Genomic DNA, 14,945 nt, shown 5'->3' on the forward strand with positions numbered 1-14,945 from the left:
ATTTACAAAAACTGACTATTAAAGCACAAAGAAATTGCAAATGAATACAAAAAGGCAGAAAATACTAAATACACGGAATGCAATTACTTTAACATTCTTTAGAGACCATAATAATCAATAAAAAAGACAAACCTAAGTGGAGACTTGATAATGATATTATTTGGCCATGCTCGGTCTTCTCCAAAGGTCTCCCCCAAGTCCATGCTCTTGCCCCATAGCATGAAGTGAAATACTACAACATGCTAGAGTACTTCTACTCCTTGCAAGTTTTATAGGCAGTTTTCTGATGCTGCCCCCAAAACTGTGTTGCTCCCATGTGGATGCAGCATTGGTCTACCATACTTATAATAATACAAGAGTCTAAGCTTTCCAGAAGTAATTTTTACACAGCTAGAACATGATGTATGTGGGATTTGACATTATTGTATATTGGTCAGTCTCCATTTGTCCCAGTCTTCTTCCTCTCCCTTCTTTTACTGTTGAACTTCTTGACACCTGCTGCCTCTGTTTAACTGAATTACAGAGTTATAAGATGTGAGAGCTAGAAGGAATTTAGAGTTCCAACCCCTTTATTTTACGGATGAGGAAAGTACAGCTCCTAGCTGGTCACGGGTGGCCTACTGTCGTAGGCACTTAGTAGAATCTGAATTAGAACCTCATTCTCACTGTTTTGGGGGGCTAGGCAATGGGTTAAGTGACTTGCCCAGGGTCACACAGCTAGTAAGTGTTATGTGTCTAAGGCCAGATTTGAACTCAGGTCCTCCTGACTCCAGGGTTGGTGCGCTATCCACTGCGCCACTTAGCTGCCCCAGAACCTCATTCTCTTGACGCCACTTCAGTGCTCTTTCCACTACACCATGAGTATTCCAGCTAGCTTCTGGAGGCTGAGCAGCTTCACAGAGAGGATCATTTACAGAACCCGATTTGAGTACGAGTAGTTCAGCAGGTATAAAAAGGCCTCAACCTCAGCCCAGCCAGTCTTTCAGTCGCTGGGCTCATTTCAACTATAAGCCTAGATGGATTCACAGATGGAGGGCTCAATAATTTTCTGCATCAAACACAATGTGGGTGGTACCGTGAATACTGTAGGCAATCTGCTCCTCATTTCTTCTTCAATGGTCTTTAATCTAGTTTTCAATTCAGTAGTAAAAATGCATTTCTCAATGTCCCCAATGGTCTCTTTCTTGTCAAATGCAATCGTTTCTCTTAAATCTTCACTCTTCCTGAGATTTCTGTTGTATTTGATGAACTATTGACCACTAACTCCATTCTCTCTTGAAATCCTCTACTCTTAGCTTCCATACTATCGTCTCTTATTGTTTTTTTTTTTTGACCACTCCTTTCTTTTCGTCCTTCTGCCCCTAACTAGAGGCAAGATTTAATATTTCCTTGGTTTCCCTCTCTTTACTATTCCCTAATACGAACTTTGCATTCCAGCCAAGCCCTGCTTCACTTTCCCAACCGTCAAGTTCTGCTCATCCTGTTCCCTTCATCTGGAATTTCCTTATCTCTTCTTTCATATATATCCAAATATTACCCATCACTTAAAGTACAACTAAAGTAGCACCTGCTTCAGGAATCCTTCCCTGGCCATTCCAGGTCAGTTATTTTTCTGTTCTCTAGATTCAACCAGCACTTGTTGGAGCTGAAACTATCAAACTCTACCTATCTATAATAAATACGGATAGAGAAATACCATCAAGACTGGTGGGGGTAGGGAAGAACAGGGCAGGCTGGGTGGGCCAACACTCTACCTGGCAGTTCTGCAGCCAACTATTTGCTTGCTACTTTAACTATTTTGTTACTGAAGGAGTTAAGTTCAGTTGTTTTTATGCTGCCAAAGGCCTATAAGTGCTGTCAGTTCTCTAAATTTTGGTGTCCTAGGGCAAAACCTGAGTGGCCCTGCGCACTGATCACACCACTTCATCACATACTTCCCAGAATTACTATGCAACTTTTTCCACGTGTAGTAGTTTGTCTTATCTCCCTAACTAGATTATGAGCTCCTGTAGGGAAGGAGGGGATCTTATCTTACATGCCTTTTGTATTCTCCTCAGTGATCAATAAGGAAATGGTGACTGGTAACATTTCCAGATCTTCAATTCCTACCTTCCCTACCACCACCATCATCATCATAGGTGAAATTTATGTAAAGCTTTAAGGTTTGCAAAATGTGTTACATCCATTCATTGATTATAGATGAGGAAACAGAAGCTCAGAGGGGTTAAATAATTCGCTCACTGTCATACATAAAAGTCACAGGCAAGGTCTGAAATGAGGTCTCTCCCAACTCCAGATGTGGTGTTCTTCTTTTACAACACTACCTCTTATTTAAAGTAATCACTGAATAATAATAGTCTCTATAGATACCTATAACTTAATTTTAAATCCATTTAATAGCACTGGTTAATGGTTAGAACCATTAACAGCAACTTGAGAATACTAAAAAGGTTTATAATGCTATAGCTTCTATGAACCGATATTCATTGAAAGCACCCAGAGGCCATTTGGGTCATCTATTTCAACATGTGAACATTTTTACAAATATGCTGTCTTTGCCTTTTTTTTTTAATGGAGGAATTTAAAGTACAATTTTATAAACAGAAACAAAAATGTTGACAGTTATAGACATTAAATAGATTCAAGAAACAGTTACTACTTTATTTGATGTTATAAAGTCTATATTCAAGATCTGCTTCATCCAAGCAGCTTTTGCCTTTCCTTGTGTATTTTGTGTAGGCTTTTTGCTCCTTAGTTTGCCTTAAGCTTTAATTTTAGTTAAGGTACAGGTGTTTTATTAGTCAGTCAATAAGCATTTATTAAATATTCATTCTCTTCTAAGCATTGTGCTAAGTGCTCAGAATACAATGAAAGGCAAAAAGACAATCCCTGTTTAATGTCATTTCTCAGACTTCAAGGTCTGAGGTACAGAAATCGTCTTGGTCTTTCTTCTTTTTTCAGTTACCTTACAATACTTTATATACGCAATATCAGAGGCAGAGAAAATTCTTCCCATTTAAGAAATATGGAAAAACTGGATTGAGAAGCTAATCTAGTGCCAATATAAAAGTCAAGACAGAAATAAACCATAATCTAAGTTCCTATTTGTTTGTTCTGTACTTCTCTATAACCATAGGCTAAAAAAAAAACAATCTTAGGTGTACAAAAATGTACATTATAAATGATCATTCCTCCACTTTTCACTCTGTCACCATTTCTCCTATGCTATCCATTATTTCTTATGTAAAGTGTGATGTACTTAGAAGGATTACATGCTTTTTCACATCTTCAAAATTAGACAGCTACAATAACCTACAATAACATACGATAACTCTTTGAGTTACAGTATTTCTGTTTGTCTTCTCCCTCTATTCTACAGCTTCTTTCCTTCATTTATATCTTTAGGACCAATCCTTCCTTTCAAGTTTCAATCAATTTTCTTAGTAGACCACATTTGGGAAGGGAAGGCCATTACAGTGAGATTTCCGCAGGGCCTTAGACAGTCTCAATATTCATGTAGACAAAGATGGAGAAATGGACACTAGATGATGTTGGTTGATTTGTAGCTGGCTGAATGAGCAGACCCAAGACTGTTGGGTAGTAGATAGAGATCAACCCAAGGAAAGCTTCTAATAACACTAAAGGACTATTTGACATGTTTATCAGTGACTTGGGTGAAGCCATAGAAGGCAAATGTATAAAATTTTTAGATGACAATACTGAAAGGAACAGGTAATATACTGGATAGCAGAATTAGGATTTTAAAAAACTTTTTGTGGAATAGAATAGGACGAAACTAGCAAGACTACATTTATCTCTATGAAATTTCAAGTTCTATACTTATGCAAAATGAGAGAGACAACAATTCACAAGAAAAAGACCTGGGCACTTTAGTTGACTACAAATTTTAATCAGTTAACCTTATGACACGGCTTTCAAAAAAACAACCTAATACAAACTTACTGGAGACTACACTTAATAGAAGTATATAGGCAGAGGGAGGCGATAGGTAACTTTATCCTGACAAATACTGTGTTCAGTTCTGGGTGCCATATTTTAACGAAGAAATGGACAAAATGAAATGTATCTAACAGAGTCCTACAGAGAAAATTGTTAATCCTGCTATATAAGAAATGATTGAAGAAATGGAGCTCTCTGGGCTCAAAAAGAAGACTTAGGAGCGACTTGATAGTTATTTTGTGAATATCTGAATATCTGTCAGGTAATAGTAAACCTATTTTATGTGTTCCTAGTTCTACTTTTTGGAGTTAAAGAGAAGTTACAATGGGTCACATTTTGGCTTAAAATTAAAAAGAACAATTACAACCATTTAAAAAATTAAATGAAAGGCAACAAGCAGCTAGAGCACTGGGCTCAAGCTCAGGAAGGGCTGGGTTCAAGTGCTGCCTCTGACATCATGGACAAAGTTAACTTTTCTGTGACCTAGGCAATTCTTTCAGATGGTCACGGATGAATTGCCAACCCACCTGAAGGAGTTTCTGTACTGGAAGTCCCTCAGACTGTCAAAATCCTAAGCTTGTACCGCCCTCTTTCTCCCAAAATGAAATGGGCTTTGTGAGGTAGTGAGTTCCTGTCTTAGAAATGTTTAAGCAAAGCTAAGCTGATCATCTCAGAGATGCTGCAGAGGGGATTCATGCACTGGACAGGAGGTTAGATTTCTATGATTCTTTGTCTCACAACATTTCTCCTTCAAACATTACTCTTGACATTTTCTCCTTTTCAATTTGAATCAAAATTGAAGCTACCTTAACCAAAATGGATAGTTCAGGGGTGGGGAACCTGTGGCCCTCTAGGTCCTCAAGCCCTTAATAAAAGTATTTATTCTGTAAAACTTGGACTCAGTCAAAAGGCCGCACCCGAGGACCTAGAAGAACACATGCAGTACTCCATTTTCACAAAGTATGTTCATTCATTTATAAGAAGAATATTCTTTGGCCCTGTTTGTTCCTTCACTTCAGGTGCACGTACAGAGGCTTCCTACATTACGAGAGGCAGTTGGTCTCTTTACAGAAATGTTCTTTCAATCCCTTCTAGCAAAATAACACTTGGCCTTTCTGGATTTCTAAGAAAAGGCAGAAACTGTCACAAGGTCTATCTCTATGCCCCTTTTTAATATGGAGGCACTGGGCAAACAAAACACCTGAGATTTCAGGGGCACAATGTTTACCCAATGAATGCTTGTGTGGCAAGGACCAATTGGAGATGGTTTCACTGAGGTCCTCCACGGCCTCCTCAATTATTTTGTTTGGATAAGTCTTCAGTTTCTTGGCAAAACTTTAATGGACTGTATGACTACCAGGTTCCCAGAAGTACTTGTCAACAACAGAACGGCAAAAAGGTTATTTCTACATGTCACTACAATAGGTACCTTACTACCTTTCCAGCCCCCTCTCAGTGTACAGCAGTTGAAAGCATCCTGTTCCTTCTACCAAGTCCCTGATGGACTGCTCTGCTGTCAACCAGAAATCCATTCCAGCTTTGCTCTCTCTCATTTTGTTGCCCAGATTTTACTCCTCCCTCTCCATTGTCATCATTATTTGTCCCAGATAACATTTCTCCCTGCTGATGTGATTCATCCCTGCACGTGGACCCCACGAGAAGGGGTCAACAAAGATAACCTCTGTTATACATTTATATGTCTACCACAGATTCTAAGGAATTACTTTTCAGGGGCTTGTAGGCACTTTGGAATGCCCAATGATGATTTCTCCACCATTTCCGGAAGTGACTGTCTAAGGGGTAATGATCTCTTTCCATATAATTAGGGTACCAAATGAAGCACATGAGGGTTCATTAAAGTGAACACTGACTGCATCTGTCTACCACAGTGTCTTAGGCCAGGCTGTTCCAACTGGTGAATGCTTCCATCTCTTCTTTGTTTCATTTTGGTTTTGTGGGTCATTCTTCAGCTGTGTCTCACTCCTAGAGCCCTCAAGTAGATGGCATGGCACTATGGAAGTCAAACTGTACGTTAGGGCATGACGCCCACTGACTAGATTCTTTTCACCTTGAATGTTGTCTATTACTTGAAAGCATGCACTTCCATTTATTAAAAAGAAGAAAACCTCATCCATTTCTATTTCACATATGCTTATACATATACACAAATTAAATTTGCTTACTTTAAGAATAGAATTATCCTGTCTTGTATTTTTGGTATCATAACCTTCTAGTAAACAGCGACGAGTGGTATTTCCTGATCCAGCAAACTCTGCTAGGTTTAGATCTGCAAAGCCCAACTATGAAGAAGAAAATATTAGTAGAATATTTAGAAGCACTAGTCTATTTATTTTCTACAATATTTTGCTAATGAACAAATTTGTCTGTGACAGATGTTATGTTACTCTTGTATAAAAAGCACTTTATAATTTTTGAAGGCCTTCCTCAAAATACTCTCCTTTGATCCTCACATCGACTATGAGGTAATCAAGGCAAGTATTAACATCTTAATTTTAAGATGAAGTCACCGAGGCATATAGCAGAGAAGTGATTTGCTCAAGATCACAAAACGAGAGGAGTCATAGCAGAGTAGATAAAAAGCTGGCCTCAAAGCCAGGAGTGCCTGTGTTCCCACATGGGGAAAGCCACAACATTTCAGTGCTCTAAGTAACTCTCTAAGACTCTAAGATGCAGGGAAGGTAGAGGGAGTTTCCTCACCTGGAAGTTCCCTGTACCAATGAATTCACAGGCCCAGTTGCTACTCCTATTCTATACAACTAGTAAGTGATGAAAGACCTCAGGTCTTCTGACTCTCTCAGGCTGTTTGCTCTTGCCACTATATTATCCTACCTCCTAGTCCAGAAAGTTCATTATTTCCAGACAGACACAAATTGCTATTCTTTTCCATCTTTCCTGATCCCAGTTCATCTCTACCTCATAGTTCACCACCACTGCCCCTTGGTGCCAAATGGCTTGAAATGGCATAGCTTTCACCCTCCACTCAGGAATCAAGTAGTCCAAATGCTCTACCTGGTACAACTTACTTCTCTACTGTCACCAACTATAAGATATGTTATTTTGATGACCTCTCCAGCCCCCTCCCAGTTTACAGTGGTTGAAAGCATCCTGTTTCTTCTACCAAGTCCCTGATGGACTGGCCTGGCCTCATACCCAGCCTCTGCTGTCAACCAGAAACTCACTCCAGCTTTGTTCTCTCTCATTTTGTTGCCTAGGTTGTACTCCTCCCCCTCTGTTGTTATCATTATTTTCCCTAGAAAGCATTTGTCTCTGCTGTTACAGCTCATTCCTGCATCCTCACTCTAGCTCCTATTACAACTTGGTCCAATCCTCTTACTGCCTTAGGAATAAACACAAAATCAAGTCCACTTTCCATGTCAAAGGACGTAAAAGTTAAATTCTTAAAATGAAAATACTGTATCTTCAAAAAAATTAAATACTTGTTACCATAAGTAGACTTTATGAAAAATTACAATACAAATTAACATCTATTGTTAATATAAATTGTCACCAGAATTAATATATAAAAGAAATCTGAGCCACTTTAAAAAAAGATAAGATTCTATTTAGAGGGTGATGTATTGTTTCAGTGGTCTCTTGGTGGTGCACAATTGGTTCAACAAAGGATAAAATAGGTTTCTAGGCTATATGGAGGGTCATAGCCCAGTATGCAATCAATCAATAACCATTTATCTAAATCCCACTATGTTCCAGACACTATGCTAGGCACTAGGGATATAATGACAAAGTCTATCACAAGGAGTCGACAACATATATAAATGTGCGAAATGCATACAAGGTGATTTTTGCAAGGCATTACTCCTCAGGGGATAAAGAAAGGCTTCATGTAGTTTTATCTTGAAAGAACAGAGATTGGGGAAAGCAGAGAGTGCACTCTAAGCCAGAGGGTCAGTCAATGCAAAGGCATGGAGAAAGGAGACAAAATCTCATGCATGAGGAACAATTAATAGGCCAGTTTGGCTAGACTATAAATTGTGGGAAAGGGAGTAATAGGTAATAAAATTAGAAAAGTAGGTTTGTGAAAGGCTCTAAATGCCAAATAAAGGAGTTTGTAGTTGATCTTCAAGGAAAAATGGGGGGTATCTTGAGTTTATTAAGTAGGAGAGGGACATGGTCAAATTTGCATTTTAAGAACATCACTTTGGCAGCTATCTGGAAGATGGCTTGGAATACTGAGAGACCTGTTAGGAGGCTATTGAAAAACTCCAGAGGAAGGGTGATAAGGGTCTAAACAAGGGTGAAGGCTGAATGAAAAAAGGATAGATGTGATGGGTATCATGTAAGTAGAAATGACAAGACGGATAGGGTGAGGGGCACTGAGGAATCAAGGAGAAAATAGGTTGTGAACCTGGAAAGATGGTGGTACCCTCAAAAGTAAAACGGAAATTCAGAAGAGAAAAAGATAATTGAATTGTTTCAGACAGGACTACTATTTCATGTGAGAGCTTGAGATGGCTATGGCATGTCCAGTTTAAAATGTCCAAGAGCCACCTGGTGATGTGGGAGTAAAATTCAGGAAGGGAGACTAGGGCTAGATATATAGATCTAATAGTCATGTGCCTAGAGATAATGATTAAACCAACGGGAACTGAAAAGGTCACAAAAGAGGGTAGAGAGAGAAAAGAAGAAGGCCAAGGACAGAATACTCAGGTATACTCATAACGGGGGGGAGGAGAGGACAGTGTGTGGAAGGACTGATACGAAAATGTTCTAGCAAATGAGGCTGAAAAGGAATGCTCAGATAGGTGGGAAGAGAAAGAAGAGAGTCAGTGTCAGGAAAACCCAGAAAAGAGAAAGCATGAGCTCCAAAGTATTCAGTGTTACAGGGAGGTCAAGAAGGATGGGGACCGAGAAAAGTCCAAGTTTGAGACTGAGAAACCATCGTGACCTTTGGAGAAAGCTGTTTCAGTAGAGTGGAGAGACTGGAACCTAGAGTACAAAGGGCTGAGAAATGAGTGAGAGGAGGGGAAGTGGAAGCAGTGAAGACAGATAGCTCTGGTGCGAGAAAGGAGAATAAACTGAAGGGGTGATGAAGTCTCCTTTGGTTTCACACATTCAGTTATAGGTACCATCTACCTTTATACCATATTACATCGTAATTTCATGCAATGAGCAGCACTGAATGCTAAATCCATTGAGCTTTTGGAGTCCAGTGCAGGACTCCAAAAATGTCTGAGATCTGAGGGAGTTACCTGCATGATAACCACATGGTCATTCTCATAGCCCAAGGATTCACTGGTGATTGTAGCAATGCATGTATCCATTGGAGGCATGTTAACACAGGACCAAATTGGTTTGTATCATATCCACCAGAACTAGCTAGTTTCCAGGAGCTGGAGTTTCAAGATAATTGGACTTACAAAGGAAAGATTACCAACATTTCACCTCAGAGCTCAAATACAGAGTATCCATAAACAGATCCATATTACCCTCATATAAGTTATTAGGTTTTAACCATTCCCCCTCCCCCCCTTTCCGTATTTATGGGACTCTAATTTCTTTGTGCCTTCCTTAGTTTATGCTGTTGGGACAATTAGTTATCTTACAGTTGAGTCTTCAATTAGGAAGTAGCACATGTAGTTGATATAAATTGCATCCTGAATTGCTCAAATTTCACGCCTACAAACAGCAATAAGGAATAAACAATTTTTTAAAAACATTGCTTTAGAGAATATATCTATTTACCTTTGCATAAGCCTTTCCGCCTTTTAATTCCTGCGAAAGACACAAAATACAGCCATAATTAATTATTCACCAAAGCCTTAAAATACTACATATCAAAGAAATCACTATCATATGCATTCATATTTCATGATAAAATGCCAAAATACCATAATAGGTTTTAATTGCAAACAAAATGTCTGAAAGTACAAATGTCACATGTAGTGGGTCTTTTTTTTGGTGGGGAAAGAGGAAGGCAATCACATTAACAATATGTATGTATCCATTTGAGGTATGCTAACCTGAGTTAACCAGAATTTTCCCAGGATTCAACTTACATGAGAAAGATGAAAATAATATGGAAAAATTGATAGTAAGGACTTAATCAAAGAAGAAGGCTTAATGAGGATGTTCTGGATGCTTGAAAGAAATGAAAGAAAGAAAACACTATGTTCATTATATTCTACCTAAAACAAACAAAAAAGTGACAATATATTTTAAAAAGTTTTCAGTGACAAAGGTTACAACAAAAAAGGGTTTTCAGATTAGTCCTTACCTAGAACACTCCTATTCCTTGGCTATTTTTGTCAATTAAGGTTTTACTACGTGTAGATTTTACAGCCTAGTTGGAAACATAATCATTTGAAGATAGGCACCTGGAAATCGTTTGATGGGCCCTCTTCAAGTTAAGGTAATTATTTAAGCACATTAAAAAAAAATCAACTGTAGTAATTTGCAGAAGGGCTTACAACAATGTAAATGCCACTCATCAAAATAGCAGAGCAAAGTTACAAGTTGTGGTCTTTAACAAATGTTTGTTGAACTAAGTTTGAGGCAAACAAAATAAACAAAATGATACACACAACAGAAGGCAATGAGTACAAACTCAAAATGATTCGGATCATTCATAATCTAGATTATTTAGAAGTATTCATCTCTGCATGCAGGTACAGTAAATCTTGATGCCCAGGAAAATAACATTGTGACCTCGGTCTCCTGCTCCTGCCCTACCACTAAAGATACAATACGCTGCACTGTTATCTTAACTCACGGAATACAGCAAGTAAACACAGTGCAAAGTGGTAGAGAATCATATGACTCCTTTTAAGAATGAATAAAACCTACCAACACAGTGACTAAAATGCAAAATTCTTCATCTTCTGCCTATACTTTAACGATAGTTTCCTATTTATGTGTTTTGTGTGTGTGCGTTTTAGTAATTCCAAGCCCAGAACCTTTTTAACAGTTTGATTAGTATTCTATTTTTTAAAATGCTTAAACAATAGTTAAATAAATAATGGCTCACTCATTTCTATTTTTTTTTTTTTGGTGAGGCAATAGGGGTTAAGTGACTTGCCCAAAGTCACACAGCTAGTAAGTGTTAAGTGTCTGAGGCTGAATTGAACTCAGGTCCTCCTGACTCCAATGCCAGAGCTCTATTCACTATGCCACCTAGCTGCCCCACACTCATTTCTATTTCAAGAAGAGATTATTTTAATTCCAATCTCAGTAACAGGTTCATAAAAGCCCAAATTTACTAGCTGAAATTGTACTTTTGACCTAATGTCAAAATACAGTTATCCAAAATAACATAACACTTAAAATTTACAAAATGCTTGCAAATACATTATCTCATTTTATCCTCTCAACAAAACTATGAATTAGTTATGGTAGGAATTATTACTCTAATTTTACAGATGAGGTAATTGAGGCTTAGGATGGTTAAATGACTTGCCAAGGTCACACAGCTAGTAAGTAGAAGCAGCAGGATCTGAATACAAATCCTCTGACTCTCTAGTTATCCTTGTTTTACTAAAATAAATTCAGTTATGTGGATGACAGAAAGTTAAAGCTGCCTAGTTCATTCCAAAGAGAGTCACCAAGAAGGTTAAAATGCATCTCTTTTGACCTAGCATAAAAAAGTAGAGTATACAAGCTGATTTAAGGTCCCTTTAGATGAATTTGGTTTTTTTTTTGTCTTCTAAAGGTACTATTATAGTATCATATACCTTTATTATGTACATATATTCTTTATGCATATTTCCAGGTTTATCTTTTGTTTAAACCCCAATATGATTATGCAGTATTATTAGTAGTAAGACATACAATGCTAATGAGACAGGCTTCTTTCCTTGTGTTTACATTTCTGACTTTAAAATTTTCTTCAAATTTACTGTATTTCTATAGCAAATTATAATTACAATCATGGGAAGCCCAATTACATGACATATCATAGGTATAACAAAAGAGAAAAGGCATAGCAATAATTATACAAAGAAAATTACTATGGAAATAATTATGGTTTGTAAAAGGGAATAAATTGTGTGCTATTTTTACCTTCCTCACAGAGACCCTGTAGATGCAAGGATCCAGAACACCCGTAGTAGCACTTGCGCTCATTTTGCACATAAATGAGAACTTCTTTCTCCAGTGAACACAGTTTGCTTGGACCACCTCCCTGGGGGGGGGGGGGAAGACAAAGAAACCAGTTAATTACTATAATAGATACGTGTTTTTAAAAAATTACACTCTTGTACGTTAGTCTGAGAAGTGATACTAAATCGGCAACTAGGATTTTTAGAAAATAATGAAAAGGGAAAAATACAAATTGATGTTCTTGTTCTAAAAATCTGTTTAGGAAATTTGTTTCCTTTGAAATACTTTTACCACCCAGAGTAAACTGGAAAAAAAAATACAACTAAATACCCTAATGTGCATACACAGTTACCTCATTTATAGCTATAACATGATTTACTGAATAAATTTAGCTATATTCTGTTCCCTTCTCATTCTCTACTCCCATCCCCCTAGAAACCTGGGATCATTTTATGAAATGTAGTTACATGAGACCACCTTGGATGTCAGTGGTCCTACCAAGGTTTCTAGAGAGCTGTTAGAATTCTCCTTGGAATGTGGAAGGAGACACAATTTGTTAGTATATTTGTCTGACAGCCAGCTTTGCTTTTGCAAGTTCAGTAGGTCTCAATAGCATATGGCAGTTTAGGAATCCTTCCCTTGATGTAGCTATTCACTAACGGTGTACAAGTCTCATAGGAATGAGGGAGGACACATCTACCAAAGCTGAAGCTAAGTACTACTTCATTCTTGCTGAGATCTTCTCTGTACCATAGCTAACCAAAATAAAACAAAATCTTTTGTAAACTGCCCCTATAATTCTGATTATGTTTCCAACATTGAACCAGACCATGGTGCCAGCATTAGGTTGCCTCTAATACAGGGCTGCTCAACTAGGTAGTATTTGAACCCAAGTTTCTCTGACACTGTGTGCTCTGCCATGCTGCCTCTCATCTACAACTAACAGTCTTAGAGATGTGACTGGGTGCTGAGAGGTTAGGGAATTTGCCCATGGTCATTGTGTCAGAGTCAGGACTTGAACCCAAACTTGGCCCTTATCCACTGCCATTGTCCTCTAAATGTAATAACTACGTAAGAGAAAATTCCAAACAATCACAAAGAATTAAATAATGTCAATGTGGAGACAAATCACTGTACTATTGCAAATCATTTTGTTACTTCTTTTTGTATACTATAATCTTGATGAAAATTAATTGCTGAATTTAACCTATACATGTAGTCTAATAACATGTCAAAAACTGGTAAGGTATGCTAAAGGTAAAATGAGGCTGTCAAGAACAATAAAAAGGTGTTGGTCTTTTTAAAAACTATGTTAGGGAAAAGAGGAGGATCAAAGAAAGTAAGAAACTGGTAGATGTGACAATGATGATGGACAACAGAGAAAAAAGGCAGAACTCAACTACTATTTTCCTTGTTTTCTCTGTTGAGAATAATAGTTTTGGTACTGGAATGGATAGTATGGAAAGGTTTAACAGGAAGCTGATATCCACAACAAGTGGAGCAATGGTACCTCGATGAGTTCTGAAAAAAAACTGGGAGATATCATGGCTGAGATATTCTCAGCAATCTTTCAAAGATCATGGAGAAAAGGACAGAATGTTCTACAGGAATTCTCTTAAAGGAAAAAAGTACAGAGTCTTGCAACTACATGCCAGTGAGTTTGATTTAATTCGTTTCAAAATTCTAGAATGTGTTCATAAAGAGACAGTGAGTAATTAAAAAAGGAAGCAGGGATAAGAACCATCCTCTCATGAGATTAACCTTATTTCCTTTTTTTTTTTAAAAGGGTATTTAAACTGGTAAAGATCAGGATAATAGTTGACCTAGATTGTAACAAAGTATTTGACAAAGCTTCTCCTGCTATCCTTGAGGACAAGATGAGTGAGATGTGGGTTAGACACTCATATAATTAAGTAGATTCAGAACTACTTGAACAGCCTAATCAAAAAATAATTATTAATGGTTCAAAGACAACTTGGAAAAAGGTCTCCAATAGAGTGCCCAAGTGATCAGTGTTTAATATTCTTATCAATGACTTTGGTAAAGGTATAACTGGCAGACACCAAAAATACAAAGCTCAGAAGAAAGGCTAAGGAAGAAGATTGATGGAAAAAAAGATATGATGCACAGCTGAAACAACTCAATGCTGACCTATGTAAACAAATTACTGATAATGAAAATGGGTAAAAGATGTTGTAAATTAAATTGATAAAAAGCATAATAAATTCCACACAGAAATTTAATATAAATCAACTTTCATAAGAAGGAAACCAAGTCTAAAAAGCAACTGAATTAGCAAACACAATTTATGCGCCAAATGGAGAAGGCTGGCAGTCAAAGTCAATTATCAGTTTATAATATAAAATTGTTGGTAAAAATTTAAAAGCACAATGGAAGATTATGAGCAGTACTGCCTCATAAAGCAGAGAGAAGCAGCAAAGGGTAAAAGAGATTTAAGGAATGCTTGGTGAAAGACTTAACTAAAGAAAGTCATCCTAAGAGAATTTAAGGATAAAAATGAAAAGAGGCAGATGAAAAATGGAAAAGATCTGCAAAGAAACTTTTTTTTTCATGAACAAGCATATATTTTCTCTCCCTCAAACAAAAGCCATATAACAAATATAAATAGTAAAGCTTCCCCCCACCCCAATTGGCCTCATTGGCCATATCCCAAAATGTATATTTCATTTTGTATCTCTTATCCATCACTTCTGTCAGGAGGGAAGGAAAGAGGGGGATGGGGGTGGGGGGAGAGAGAGAGTGAGAGAGTGAGAGAGAGAGAAGAGAGAGAGAGAGAGAAGAGAGAGAGAGAGAGAGAGAGAGACAGACAGACAGACAGACAGACAGAAGGGGGGGCAGAGAGCAAGAATGAGAGAGAGAGAGAAAGTGTGAGAATGTGTTTTAAGGGC

The 14,945-nt window shown here is 37.7% G+C and overlaps 1 protein-coding gene across 3 annotated transcripts in view; it reads right to left on the reverse strand.

Moving 5' to 3' along the window:
- The window catches only part of EEIG2 (EEIG family member 2), an 82,030-nt gene that overhangs the window by 42,787 nt on the left and 24,298 nt on the right, over positions 1-14,945 (reverse strand). For 2 of the 3 annotated variants that reach the window (XR_013486880.1, XM_021000422.2), the window contains exons 2-4: positions 11,998-12,118; positions 9,685-9,714; positions 6,144-6,260 (exon numbers count right to left, since the gene is read on the reverse strand). Coding sequence is in view for 2 of the 3 variants with exons in the window: in XM_021000422.2 (XP_020856081.1) it covers positions 6,144-6,260; positions 9,685-9,714; positions 11,998-12,118 (268 nt within the window). In the remaining variant the exon portion in view is untranslated. The remainder of the gene's footprint in view (positions 1-6,143; positions 6,261-9,684; positions 9,715-11,997; positions 12,119-14,945) is intronic. The other variant, XM_078154983.1, reaches the window with a different exon arrangement.

The sequence above is a fragment of the Phascolarctos cinereus genome, unplaced genomic scaffold, assembly GCF_003287225.1.
Source record: "Phascolarctos cinereus isolate Bilbo 61053 unplaced genomic scaffold, phaCin_HiC Scaffold_5;HRSCAF=322, whole genome shotgun sequence".
NCBI classification, from domain to species: domain Eukaryota; kingdom Metazoa; phylum Chordata; class Mammalia; order Diprotodontia; family Phascolarctidae; genus Phascolarctos; species Phascolarctos cinereus.